Source organism: Guillardia theta, assembly GCF_000315625.1.
Source record: "Guillardia theta CCMP2712 unplaced genomic scaffold GUITHscaffold_54, whole genome shotgun sequence".
NCBI lineage: Eukaryota > Cryptophyceae > Pyrenomonadales > Geminigeraceae > Guillardia > Guillardia theta.
In genome coordinates, this window is record NW_005434620.1 from 166,644 (window position 1) to 179,851 (window position 13,208).

Genomic DNA, 13,208 nt, shown 5'->3' on the forward strand with positions numbered 1-13,208 from the left:
ATCTCTTGCCTCCTCCATCTTCGTCCTCCTCCTTCTCCTCCTCATCCTCCTCCTCCCCCCCCACCCCTCCTCCTCCTCCTCCTCCTCCTCCTCCTCCTCGTCATCGTCGTCGCCGTCGCCGTTGTCGTCGTCGATGACTGAGTTCGTTCTCAGATCCTGCTGGAATGCGACCGGCTCTTCACGGAGTGGTACACGTTGCAGCATGGGAGCGGGAGCGTCCAAAAACTGACCCGGCTGCAGTCGTTTGTAAGTGAAGAACTTTTTATTCCTCCTTTCTCGTATCCTCCCTGTCGTCTACTCCTCAGTCGTCGCTTCCTGCCCTGATTTTTCCTCTCCTCCTTTCGCTCCTCGTCCTCGTCCTCGTCCTCGTCCCGATCATTACCATTCCCCTCTACTCCTTCTCCTGATCTCCTTGTTCTCCTCCTGTTCTCCTCTTCTTTTCATTCTCCTCCTCCTTACCTTATCTTCGTCCTCCTGCTACGACCACCACCCCTCCCCTCCTCTCTCCCACCCACCTTCTTCCAGTCAGTGTTCTGATCTACGCACCGCCAGGTGACGAGGTACAGACCTCTCCCAGGTGAGAACCAGCTGGCGCGGCATGTGGACGGGAGGAACGTGCACGGGTCCGTCATCCTCGGCCTCCACACCGACGAAGAGTTCACAGGAGGAGGCGTGACGGTGAGGAGCAGGAGGAGGGAAGACAGAGTATGCAAGGAAAGAAAGGGGAGATTCAGGCAGTCCGGAGAGAGGAAGATGAGGAGGGGAGGGAGGAACGGGGAGGAGGGAGAGGAGTGGTGAGGAGGAAACGAGGGAAGAGGAGGAGGAGGAGGACGGTGACCTTGGCAGCAGGTGTGGGACTGTACCCCTCAAGATGTCTTCAACTACCCCATCAACCCCGGAGACATCTGCTTCCTCGACCGCTGCGTCTGGTGACTGAAGTCGCTGCTGCCCCTTCCCGCTCTAACATTGTGGAGAGGCACCAAGGGAACCCTATCACCTCGGGCATGCGCTGGGTCATCGTTATCTTCTACTCTGTGGAGGTGAAGCCGCGGAAGGGCAGGGGCGTGCGAGAGGAAGGGAGGGGAGGAGGAGGAGGAGATGGGGAGGGGAGGAGGAGGAGGAGGACGAGATGGGGGAGAGGAGAAACTAACCTTTGAGGCAGGGAGAGAATCTTTCGCGTGCGGATAGCAGGTCACGAGGAGTGCACAAAGTGAACGCTTCCTCCCTGCTCGAGAGTTTGAAGTGGATCAAGGTAAAGTGCACGAGCCGGTTGCTCAACATGACAGCTCGCCTTCTCTTCTCTTCCCTCCCCTCCCTCTCCTCCCTCTCGCACTCATTCCTCGTTTTCCTTTCCCTCCCCTTCCTCTTCCTCTCATTCCCGTGCTCGCTTCATGCTCGTCTCCCGCTTTCTTCCTGTGGCTTGTTTCGATCCTCTTTACGCTAACGCTCTCCACCACCACCACCACCTCCTCCTCCTCCTCCTCCTCCTCCTCCTCCTCCTCCTCCTCTCCTCGTCCTTGTTTGCCTAACCCTCCCCCAGACGACGGGGGCTCACGGCATGCAGCTGCAAGGCGGCGAGAAGTTCCAGCAGAGTCAGCAGCAGGTAGAGAGAAGGGAGGGAGGGAGGGAAGGGAGGATGGAGGACGATGAGGATGAGAACAGGAGAAGAGAGCGTTGGGTTGACGAAGAGGAGATGCGGGAGGAAGCGAGATGGAGGAAGAGGAGTAGTGCTAGGAAGGGGTATGGGGAGGAGGAGAACAAGAACAAGAGAGTTGGAGAGGTTGGGAGGCGCAGGAAGAAAATGGAATGTGAGGGGGAGGGAGGAAGAGGCAGGAGGAGGAGGAGGAAGAGGAGGAGGGAGAAGAAGGGAGGGGAGTGGCGGGTTTGTACGATAGCAGCCCGAAAGCCTTGAGGAGGCTGAAGGTTCTGCAGATAGTTGCGCATCCTCTGGACGAAGAGACCCGAGCAATACTGAAGACTCAGCGGGATGAAGAGGCAAGAATGAAGGAGAAGGAGAGGCGGGCGAAGGAGGACGCGGAGAAACTCAAAGTTGCAGCCAAGGAGCAGGAGCAGGAGCAGGAGCAGGAGCAGGAGCAGGAGACGGAGAAGGAGACGGGGCCGATCTCTGCCCCTGACCTCCCGCAGGATGAGACTGAAACCGTTCGGCTCCTCCCGCCCGTCGGTACCGCTGGCATCGTCTCCCTCCTCCTCGCCGTCTCGTGGGTGGCATGGAAACTCAGTCGAAGGACTTGAAGGACCAAGATACACTCTTTCCCCCTCCCCTCCCCTCCCTCCCGCTCTCTCTCCCTCCTTATCCTCTCCCCTCGCCCCACACAAACTGTCGAATCCCATCTTCTAAGCTCTGTCTCCGTTCTACTACCTCGTCCTCTCTTCCCCCCCCCCCCCCCCCTCTCTTTTCCCTTCCTCCTCCTCAGCAGTAGTCGCTCAACGGACATGATACTTTCATTAGATTGACAGAAAACCCCAGCTGTCACCCAGCTGGTCGGCTCGAGGCGGATGTGAAGTTGCTCAACATGGTCGTTTGACTCCCCGCGATCGAAGTTGCTTCCTGTCAAAAATTTAAATTCCAAACACCATCAGCAGTAACAGCACCTCCACCTTCCACCCCTTTCCCCCGCCTCCTCCTCCTCCTCCTCCTTCTCCTCCTCCTCCTCCTCCTCCTCCTCCTCCTCCTCCTCCTCCTCCTCCTTGCTTTCTCCTCAACTTTCACTCTTTTCCTCTTCCCTTCCTTCTCCTTGCTTCCATTGCATGTCCGTACCTCTCCTGCCCTGCTGGCGCTGCTGCTGGGCTCGAAAAGGAAGCTTCGGAACCTGCGAGGGAGTTAGTAGCTGGCGGCCTTGTGGGCTCGTCACACGGTTGGCTGGTCTCCAGCTGGGGACTCTCGATGAGCTCGTTGATGTACTGCTCGAGCCAGACCTGACGGAGAGATAAGTCAATAGGAGGGGAAGACGAAGAGAGGAGCAGCAGTAGAAAGTGCAAGACGAAGAGAGGAGCAGCAGTAGAAAGTGCAATACAGGAGGAGGAGCAGGAGGAGGAGGAGCAGGAGGAGGAGCAGGAGGAGGAGCAGGAGGAGGAGGAGGAGGAGGAGGAGGAGGAGGAGGAGGAGAAGCAGGAGGAGGAGGAGGAGGAGGAGGAGGGTACCCGGCGACATTCTATGAGGTCGGGGTCGAAGCGATTGAACCAGCGCGATGCTTGAGAGGAGAACAACTCGACAGAGACCTGAAGTAGCGAAGGGAAGGCGGGAGGAGAAGAGTGAGAAGAGAAGAAGAGGTGGAAGGAAGAAGAAGAAGCTGGCAGAAGGACAGGGAAAGAAGAAGAGAGGAGGAATGCGGAGGGAGGGAATGGAGGAAGGTGGAGACAGGGAGGGAAGGAGGTTAAGAGGATGAATTGAGATCGCTGCGACCTTGGGGAGAGAAACATGCGGAAACAGTTTGATGAGCCTGCGATGGAGCTGAACGAAGTCAGAGAAGCGATGGTTGACTGGTATGGTTCCTCCATGCGAGAGTAAGACGATAATCTCGTACCTGAACACACAGTCAGTAGGTACCTCGTCCTGTCCCCTCCTCTCCACTCTCCACTCCTTTTTCTCACCCTCTTTATTCTTCTTACCTCCCTCCTCCCCTCTCCCTGCCTCCCTGCCTCCATCCCTCTTCTCCTCTCCTCTCCTCTCCTCTCCCTCCTCTCCTCTCCTCTCCCTCCTCTCCTCTCCCTCCCTCTTCTCCTCTCCCTCCCTCCCACTTCTTCCTCCCTCCCTCCCCGTCTTTGACCTCCCCCAATCTCTCCCTCCCTCCTCCTGCAGTCTCACATCGTGAAATTCTTGTTTCCTGCTCCCACGGTGCAACGACTGGAAGGAACACGGCAGGCCTTGACCATGCGGGGGGTCTCAAACGAGGAGGCGTCACGTGGTATCAGGCCGCAAGAGCTCCTCTCCTCCTGCGGCACTTCCAGCACGCGATTCACTGACTCCTCCAGCGCGTGCAGCCTCGTCTCCAGGGTGCTCAGGCCGCCAACGGGAGGAAGGAGGGGGCGAGGAGGAGGAGGAGTTGGGTAGTCGGAGTGGAGCTTCTGGGAGAGAGGAGGAGGGTGCAGGCCGTTGGCGAACCCGAGCCTGCAGGCTGCAGAACCTCGACGGGGAGAGGAGGTAGGAGATGACGTGGCACTGTTGCCTGCGCTGTGAAAACCAAACTCCTTCTCCGAGCCCGGCAGCGTCCAAGTGCTCTGCCTCGTCCTCTTGTTGAAGTAGTAGGGGCGGCCCTGAGATCGGGAGATCACCGTGATCCACTCCTCCGGCAGCCTCTGCTCTGCCCCCCCGAGCATGTTGTCATGGAACATGTGCTCCAGGAGGGAGGGAGACGGCGAGACAGCTCGTATGCTGCTGGTCTCAGCCGCTATCGGCGTCGCCTCCTCCTTCCTTGCGGCGTCGAGGGCTTCTTGGTCCTCCTGGATGAACACGTTGATCCCTTGGAGGACAGCTCGGGCAGAGGAGTCGGAGATGTTTGCGATGTACGAGGATGAACAGCTCTCCTCTCTCTCCTTCTCCTCCTCCTCCTCCTCTTTCCCACCTTTCACCTGCTCCTCCTCAAACTCGTCGATCTTACTGAGGTCTCTGGCGTTCATCTTTGAGTCAAGGAGCAGGAGACGATCCTTGTGCTCAGCCTCGAGCTCAACCACTTGCTGCTGAGCTTCCGACAGCTCGCTAAGCACGCCCACGAGCTCCTGGCAGAGAGTCGCTAGAGCAGGAGCAAGGGCTGCCCTTCCCGACTCCAGCTCGTTCAACTGAACCATCATGTCTTCCCGTTCCTTGGTCAGCTCGTTCAACTGAACCATCATGTCTTCCCGTTCCTTGGTCAGCTCGTTCAACTGAACCATCATGTCTTCCCGTTCCTTGGTCAGATCGCGGATTTTCTGCTGGGCAGCTGCGGTTGTGTCACCATGGTGCGACTGAGAGTCTTCCAGCATGGCGATCAATCTCTTCATCTCCATGTCTTTCTTCTCGAGCTGCTCCTGCAGCTTCACTCTCTCCTGCTCGAACTTTTCCTCGGCGGCTTCGAGGTCTCGCATCGCTGCTTTCATCCTCGTCTCGCTCTCCTCCCTCCTCTCCTCGCTCATCCTAGACTTCTGCTCTTCGGCTTCCAGGAGTTCCTTCAGCCTGCTCGCCTCCTCTCGCCCATCCTCCCATCTCCGACTCTCATGCATCAACCTCAACTTCGCCTCCTCCATCTCCTGCTGAAGGACCATCACTTCCTCCTTCGCCTTGTGTTTCACCTCAGAACACTCTCGCTTGCACTCTCGTTCCATCATCTCCCTCTCCGCCACCATCTGCTCAAAAATCAAACTTCCAGCCTTGCAGAACAGTCGCTCCAGGTGCTGCAGCAAGATTTCGTCGCGCTTGCCAATGGCAGGAGCTTCCCTGAGGAACTTCTCTTTCGCTTCGCTGCGATCTTTCTCGAACGCTTTCCAGCTCTTGTACTTTCCACCATTGAGAGAGCTCTCAACGTCTGAGAAGATAGTTTCAATCATGGTGTGTATGGCTGCCTGACCGAGCTCAGCATTCTTTTTCAACAATTCTTTGAGCTTGTCCGACAGCGAATCGTCAAGAGCATGCAGGTATCGATCTTGAAATTCTCCTTTGAACGATCCTGTCCTGGCTAGCAGCAAGTCGGAGAGCTGATTCTTCTGCATGGAGTGCCATTCCTTCAACCTCTCCTCGTCCATCGGGATATCCCCCTTCTCAATCAACGACGAGGTGACCTGGTCAAACGTGTCCACACACTCCTTCAAGATCTTCTTGCACTCCGAGTCGCATACCATGGACCATGAGTCTGTGATCGAGGGCACATTCCCATCGTTCACGGCCTTCACGTAACTCTCCGACAACAGGATCAGCATCCGTCCCGAAACCTGACCACCTTGAACGGTCTTCGGCTCTGAGTTGTTGAACACCCGTTCCCTCAGGACCTTCATCTGCTTCACGAAGTTTTCTCTCAACACCTCTTCTCCTTGATTACTCAGGCTCTGCAGCAAGCGCTCGTCCTCTACCGGTCTTACTATCGGGTAGCAGTCCCTGTCCGGGAAGAACGCCTTTATCATATTCCGGATCCTGTTCTTCTCCACCACCTTGTCACTGAAGCCTTTCACCTCCTTGAGCGCATTCTCCAGGTACTGCTTCGACGTGATCGGCCGCCCGTTCTGATCCACCAGCTGCAACGTGAAATCTCTCACCACCCACAGGAGCTTCGGGAAGTAGCTGGCAAACTCCATCCCGTCCTCCTCCTTCCCATTCACGCTGCTGCCCACCCGGATGAACTTGGTAAGGTTGACAACAAGGGAGAGGTTCTCGAGAGCGCTCTCGTTGATGGTCCCAACACTGTTGTAGAGGAAGAAGGAGCTCGTCAACAGGGCGAGCGCGAAGATGTAACAGTCATGCTGGGTGTTGGCGTTCAGTGATCCCAGCCCTTCTGTGTCGATCAGGATCACATTCACATCGCTGCCATCTGCGGTCTTGCCCCGCAAGGGTTTGCTCCAGATCCACAACCCCTTCGTGCACGCGTTCACCGTGGACCCAACAGGAAACCCATCCTTCCTGTCCAACAGGATCCTGTTCAGAAGGAAGCTCTTCCCCGTCCTGTACATTCCGACGACACTGAGGACGCTGATCGGGCTGTCGATCCGAGACAGGACATCTCGAGCCTCGTCGGTCACCTCGAACTCTATCTTTGAGGCGCTCACTTCGTTCCCCTTCATCACTATGAAAGGCACTGGCCTTGCATCCCAGTCGTCCTCGTCCTGCATCTTGAACCTCCGAGCGTTCAGAGCCCTGGTCCTTGGCTGCTGATGACTTAGCTGCACGTCCTAGCGATCTGTCCTCTCCTCCTCATCCTCTATCCCTCCCTCCGCGCCTCCTCCTCCTCCCAACTTCTTCCCGTCTGCATCAAAAAAATGCACCTCAACCACTACTACGTTCGATTTGATGGACGGGCCAACCCTCAGTGTTGGTACAAACATTTAGTTAAATACCCCCTCCCCCCGATCGCGCGTCCATGCTGTGTTTTCAAATGGGAGGGGTTTTAGGGAGTGCTGCATGGCATGGCAGGGCGTCACCAGGAACTTGCCAATCATGCTACAGACAAGGAAGGACGAGCAGCTTTCGAAAGTGCCAAGATGTGCCTTCGTGCACCACGAGTGTTCACAGGTTCAAAAATCAAGAGATCAACAAAGGTTTACAGCGGATCTTGCACTCGAAATGAGGTATGAGATCAAGGTTTTCAAGCTGTTGGTGTTCTTGCGATCCCGAGTTAATTCAACTTGATCTGTGGAGTGTGAAGGCAAGAATCTTCTAGCTTCAGCGAGATGATGATCAGATGTGGGTTGGTGTTCCCTGGAGGATTTGAAACGCAAGGCTGCAGAAAACCACGATACAGTCAGGGCATGCTCAAGAAGATTCCGGAGACAGGGCAACATGCGATAGAACACCAGGAAGAGGAACAGGATCCTAACCTCGGAGACGTAAACGCTGGTGCACTGAGTCGGAGCACTGTGCAGTGCGTCAATGGCGATCGAGCTGGGGTGCGTCACACTGTGACTCGGACTGATCAAGCTGATCTGAAAACGATTCGAATTTCTGGTGAAGCGAAATGTTTCAAAAGTGCATGGAATCTGTATCACACTGGCAAACATGCCAAAGGGATACCTCCTTCAGAGAAATTGCAAGGAGTAAATTTTAAGAGAGCATGAACAAACGGCTTGCAGACATAGCTTATCTCATGAAGTGCTTTGACCAATTCATCCGGAGAAGTGCAATGGACATGATTCAAGGCCGAAATGAAATATTCAAGATTTATCTAAAAGGATTCATCTCATTGCTCAATCAGGGAGAAGGGGCAGAGAGCTCAAGTGATAGAAGTGGGCAGTTTGCATAGACGATGTATGTCGAGAACGTGCGAAAGAAAGAAGCAACGCGACTCGATGACATCAGATGGTCGTTCGAAATGCGAATGATGACGAAACCGACGGCTTAGTTCGATGGTTTAAACAAGATTTGCAAAACAAATAATTCTTTGTCATGTGACAGTGAACGATACCCTAAGTTGTAATAAACACAAGTTGCTTTGGTAAATCTTGTGAAACCTCGTTAGACGGTATACTCAAAAAACTACAAAATTGCATGTATTCACAGTGTCCGCCGTCATGTTTGATATTTGACCGGGTGACCCTCGACGGCGGCGCCGGCTCAAAGAGAGAGATTCACTGAGTTAGTTGCGCAGCGAGGATAACTCGAGCTCTGACAGGAGCCCCCAGGGCTTGAAAGTCTCCCTGGAAGCAGATGTAAGTAGAAAATCATACTCATCAACCCTCGGAGACTTGATCTCGTCGTAGATGAAACAAAAGGCCTCGTCCCCTCCCCCTGCGCCGCAGCATGGATGGCCGTACTGGCACACCCAAACCTCTTCCACTTCATCCTTTCCCAGCCTGCCGAGCCCGCCTGCGCCAACCCTTCACCGCTCCTCAGCTGCCTCAGACTTGCAGAACACGACCTGTGATGAAGTAGCGCGGCGTCGGTTGTGACGGCTCCGTCTCATGCTCGATGATGTGCTCCCAGGTTGCGTTCAAGGTGCATGCGACTGCTAGCGTGCCATTCCAAGAAGAAACACTGACAGGTGTCGTCTCTGGGTTGCTAGATGACATGCTGACATTCAATCTCGGTTCGAGGCAACTGGTCTCGTTCTGGCAAGGCTCGAGCCCCGCATCGAGCAATGCAAACGATGGCCATGATTCATGGTAGCAACGCAAATCGTTGTTAGTTATTTCAAGATTTCTGAGAGCAGACAAGCCAATAAAGGCCTTTGAAGAGATGCATGTAAGGCGGTTGGATTCAAGATGTAATTCCTGTAGACTCGAGAGCCCTGTCAAGATCCCCGCCGGGAGGCTCGTCAGCTGGTTGTAGGCAATCCATAGATACACCAGCCCCGAGAGCTCGGAGAAGATCCCCTCCGGAAGACTCGTCAGCTGTGTGTATGTAAGACCTAGCTCCTGCAGCTTCGACAGCCCGAAGAACACTCCCGCAGCAATGCTCGTCAGCGGCTGATTTCTATCAATGTACAGCGACTGCAGCCCCCTCAGCCCGGAGAACACTCCCGAAGCAAGATTTGTCAGCTGGTTGTCGGCAACAGATAGAAGAGTCAACGCCGACAGGTCGGAGAAAACACCGACGGGAATGCTTGTCAGCTGGTTGTTGCCCAGACGTAGATCTCTCAGCCCCGACAGTCCGGAGAACACCCCCTCCGTCAAGTTTGTGATACCCATAGATTCCAATTGCAGAAATATACAATCGCTCTTGCAGCTGCCCCCTCTCGTCAGCACCCCAGCATCCGAGATATAGAAAGTACACCCCCCACAGGCCACATTGCTCGAACCGCGCACCGTAGGTAAGCTGCTACCCATCATCGCCATATGAATCATGATGGCACTGAGCAACACACTAGGCTGGTCCAATCCCATCCTCACTTGTGGAAAGATGGATGTAGACGTTCACTCAGCCGCGCCGCCGCTGCTGCTTGTCACAAATAATGACTGGAGGAAAAGGCATGAGGAAGAGGATGACCCTACGTCCAGCTGCAGTACTGATCTTTAACTTAACTTTGAGTAAAGAAGTTATGTTCCGAAGTGAATTAATGGACTCCCGGGCCCCGGGCCCCGGGCGGGCGCAACTGAAGTTGCTGCCAGAAGTATCATTAAGAGGCAACTGGGCAAGAATCTGCATAATTTGGCTTGGATTACAATTTTTCCTCTAAATTTTCACAAACAGAAGGAAAGATTTCGTCTTTCAGTTTACTCCTGGCATATAACCCCTGTCCCCCGGTTTACCCCTATAGCACAAGTTGAAACCCAGCATTGGCAACGAACCCACAAATATTTCGATGTATTTCGAAATTTATCCCCACATTTTCAATCGATGACCCACCAGCTCGCTTGACTTTCAAATAACTTTACGACAGGTTCAGATGAAAAGACACGCTGCTGACAGACAATTTGATAGGGGCAAATCATTGCCGGGGTAGGTGTGTAAACGGACGAAGAGAACAGAACACTGAACCTAGGGGACGAATAAAGTTTAAATGGATCAATAGTATTACGAGGGTAAGTAGAGACCTTAGTCAATCTGGGGAATAGTACCCCTGCTACTGTCATAGCCATCGTGAGTCATCTCACCAAATTTTGTGTCATCAATACAACGAAAAGATTATTTTTCATGTTCAATCCCATCCATGGTCGGATTGAGAATCGAAATCACTCCTTATCACTCAAATGGAGGTCGAAAGTTTTCTCGCTTTACTATTTGATGATATATACACAAATGACCGGTCCATATGCAGTGCAACAGACGGGTCCTGCGCTTTTCTCCTCTACACACCTCGAACATCCTTCCCTCTTCGCCGTCTTCCTTCCGCTCCTCCGTCAGTTGCTGCATCCCTCCAGGACAACCTTGCGGTGCCTTCTTCCCTTGCACGAGCGAACACGTCTTGCCTCCTTAACACACTCTCCCCGCCCTTCTAGCACAGCCACCTCGCTCCTACAAAAGCCCGTCTCCTGAAACTCCTTGACGCTCAAGATGGTGTCCCCAAACTCTTCATCATCATCAAAGTCTGCTGCCTCCCTAGAGGAGCCTACCCGTCAGACTCTCTCCCAGAACCAGGCTTGGAGAGAGCTCGGAAAGCGCCATAAGCTCAGAGTCTCCGGCTTCTCTCCCGAAGAAGTGGAGATCGCCGACAGCATCAGCTCAGCAGGCGGCTGCTTCGCCTGGGTCAAGGCACGCCATGCCCACGGGGTCAACGGCATCGACAGGAGAGCGATCGCCCGGGGGAGATGAGGCGGGCAAGACGTCTGTCACGCGTGTACGATAGTGTAATCCTACTACGATAAGGTCTTGTAAGGCATGTAAAGCTACAGCAATAAAGGTCTTGTATTGTATGAGGTCTTGTATTGTATGTAAAGAGCTACGGCAATAAGGTCTTGTATTGTATGTAAAGAGCTCACAGCTCTTGCTTGTTTTCTGTGAGGACAATGGCGGCTTGGTAGTAGCTCGGTACCTCCGAAGGCTGGGGTTCGTCTTGTTGCCACTGTCTGAGCTGCTGCCGCTGACCTGCAGGCGAGTCAGCTTGGCAGGCCTTCCATGGCTGCCCAATGGTCGCCGACTCGACCATGCGTCGTTGGTTCATACAACTGGACACTGCCGGGCAGTCTGCCACCCCCTCCTCGATGCTGCCCCCGCAGCAGCGCCTTCCTCCATCCCGGAGTCCCGCTGTTATACAGCCCCAACTCAGATGGGAGGATCCGATCGCAGTCCACGACCGACCTTCACACCCAAGGCGGCTACCGTGAAGACTCTCGTCGCAGCTGAGAGCATTGTACCGGGACTTGGGGCGGCCGGGCCGGGGCGCGGCGGGGGGGGGGAGGGGGGGGGATACTGGGGTGTGGGGGACTTGAATGAAACGCCTAGGAGCCTGCGACGCAAGTTCTGTGAAACCGAGACGAAGGTAACGCCTCCGATCGTCCAACATCGCACTAGTACTCCCGCCGCCATCGGTCTGAAGCCTCGGAGCTTCATGGACGGTCTACTAAGACAAGTAGCACTGATCGGTGGCAGAGTGTCCAGTTGTAACAACCGGACACTGCCGGGCAGTCTGCCACCGGGGGCCCTCAGGCCCTCGATGCTGCCCCGCCGCTATACTGAAAACGCCGCCGCTACTAGTGCGGCCGGGAGCCCGGCGATGCACAAGAGTTGAATCGATTGAATCAGCGAATTTAATCGAATACCGGTCATGAATCGGTGTAGAGGCTGGATTTGAGATGGGATGTTTAAGTAAAACAGATCAATACAAATGATGTATTTTAAAATAATTATAAGTCAAAGAAAGAGCTCCATATATAGAATCCGTTTGATTCTCTCTGTAGATATGACATTTATTTATAATTACAAGTAAAAGAAAATAATTATAAGTAAAAGAAAGAACTCTCAGATCATTTTCAGTTCCGAAGTTCGACGGTGTATGCACATATTTAACCACCCCACCCTTGTCTCTCCCCCCATTTCCCGGGTAAAAGTACCGCTGCACCGCCACAACTCATCAAAAATGTACCAATGACTGGGAAGTGTCTCCCATTGCTCCCGTCGCTCCCTCCTCCTCTCCCGATCCCCCTCAAGCCTCTTGGACTTGTGGCTGCCTGCCATGATCTCCAGAGAGACCTCGTCCGTCTCCACAAGCAAGACAACCTCCCCCCCCTCCCCCTCCCCCTCCTCCTCCTCCTCCTCCTCCTCCTCCTCCTCCTCCTCCTCCTCATCCTCCTCCTCATCCTCCTCCTCGTCATCCTCGTCATCCTTCACATTCTGGCTCTTCTTCAGAAAGCCCTCCTCCCCACACCCTACCCGTCAGACTCTCTCCCAGAACCAGGCTTGGAGAGAGCTCGGAAAGCGCCATAAGCTCAGAGTCTCCGGCTTCTCTCCCGAAGAAGTGGAGATCGCCGACAGCATCAGCTCAGCAGGCGGCTGCTTCGCCTGGGTCAAGGCACGCCATGCCCACGGGGTCAACGGCATCGACAGGAGAGCGATCGCCCGGGGGAGATGAGGCGGGCAAGACGTCTGTCACGCGTGTACGATAGTGTAATCCTACTACAATAAGGTCTTGTGTTGTATGTAAACAGCTATGGCAAGAAGGTCTTGTATTGTATGAGGTCTTGTATTGTATGTAAAGAGCTACGGCAATAAGGCCTTGTATTGTCTGTAAACAGCTACGGCAATAAGGTCTTGTATCGCATGTAAACAGCTAAGTTAATAAGGTCTTGTATTGTATGTAAACAGCTTTAGGTAATGAGGTCTTGTATTGTATGTAAAGAGCTCACAGCTCTTGCTTCACGTTCGAGTCCTTGGGTTGCTCCGACGGATCTCTTCGTTTGACGACCTGAGGGGAAGGCGGGGGATCAGCTGGATCGCTGCTGGGCACTCCCTCATACCTGCTCCACAGGCTTTCCGCAGGACCCTTGCGATCCGCTCTCGATGTCCCTGAGGAGGAGGAGGATCAGCTTCGTGAGGTCGACCCTCAGCGGACCTGCGCCATGCCATGGCGAGATCTGCCGCGACGAGACTCCAGGAAAGCCTCGAAGACGACGAACGAATCATGCTATCCCTTCAT

At 54.3% G+C, this 13,208-nt stretch overlaps 3 protein-coding genes across 3 annotated transcripts; 1 reads left to right on the forward strand and 2 right to left on the reverse strand.

The window, feature by feature from the left end:
* Positions 1 to 164: 164 nt before the first annotated feature.
* GUITHDRAFT_141379 (hypothetical protein) lies at positions 165 to 2,253 on the forward strand (the record flags this gene model as incomplete). The annotated part of the gene is made up of 7 exons (XM_005829095.1): positions 165 to 246; positions 578 to 678; positions 850 to 929; positions 977 to 1,040; positions 1,163 to 1,252; positions 1,541 to 1,603; positions 1,933 to 2,253. 7 exons carry the CDS (start codon positions 165 to 167, stop codon positions 2,251 to 2,253), a joined length of 801 nt encoding a protein of 266 aa, XP_005829152.1.
* Positions 2,254 to 5,756: 3,503 nt separating this feature from the next.
* Positions 5,757 to 6,765, reverse strand: GUITHDRAFT_158150 (hypothetical protein; the record flags this gene model as incomplete). Its single annotated transcript, XM_005829096.1, has 2 exons — positions 5,757 to 5,772; positions 5,795 to 6,765. The coding sequence occupies 2 exons, from the start codon at positions 6,763 to 6,765 to the stop codon at positions 5,757 to 5,759; spliced, it is 987 nt and encodes a 328-aa protein (XP_005829153.1).
* Positions 6,766 to 8,829: 2,064 nt separating this feature from the next.
* Positions 8,830 to 9,318, reverse strand: GUITHDRAFT_52474 (hypothetical protein; the record flags this gene model as incomplete). The annotated part of the gene is made up of 1 exon (XM_005829097.1): positions 8,830 to 9,318. A coding segment is annotated over one exon (489 nt), but the record flags the coding sequence as incomplete, so codon positions are not given.
* Between the last annotated feature and the right edge of the window lie 3,890 nt (positions 9,319 to 13,208).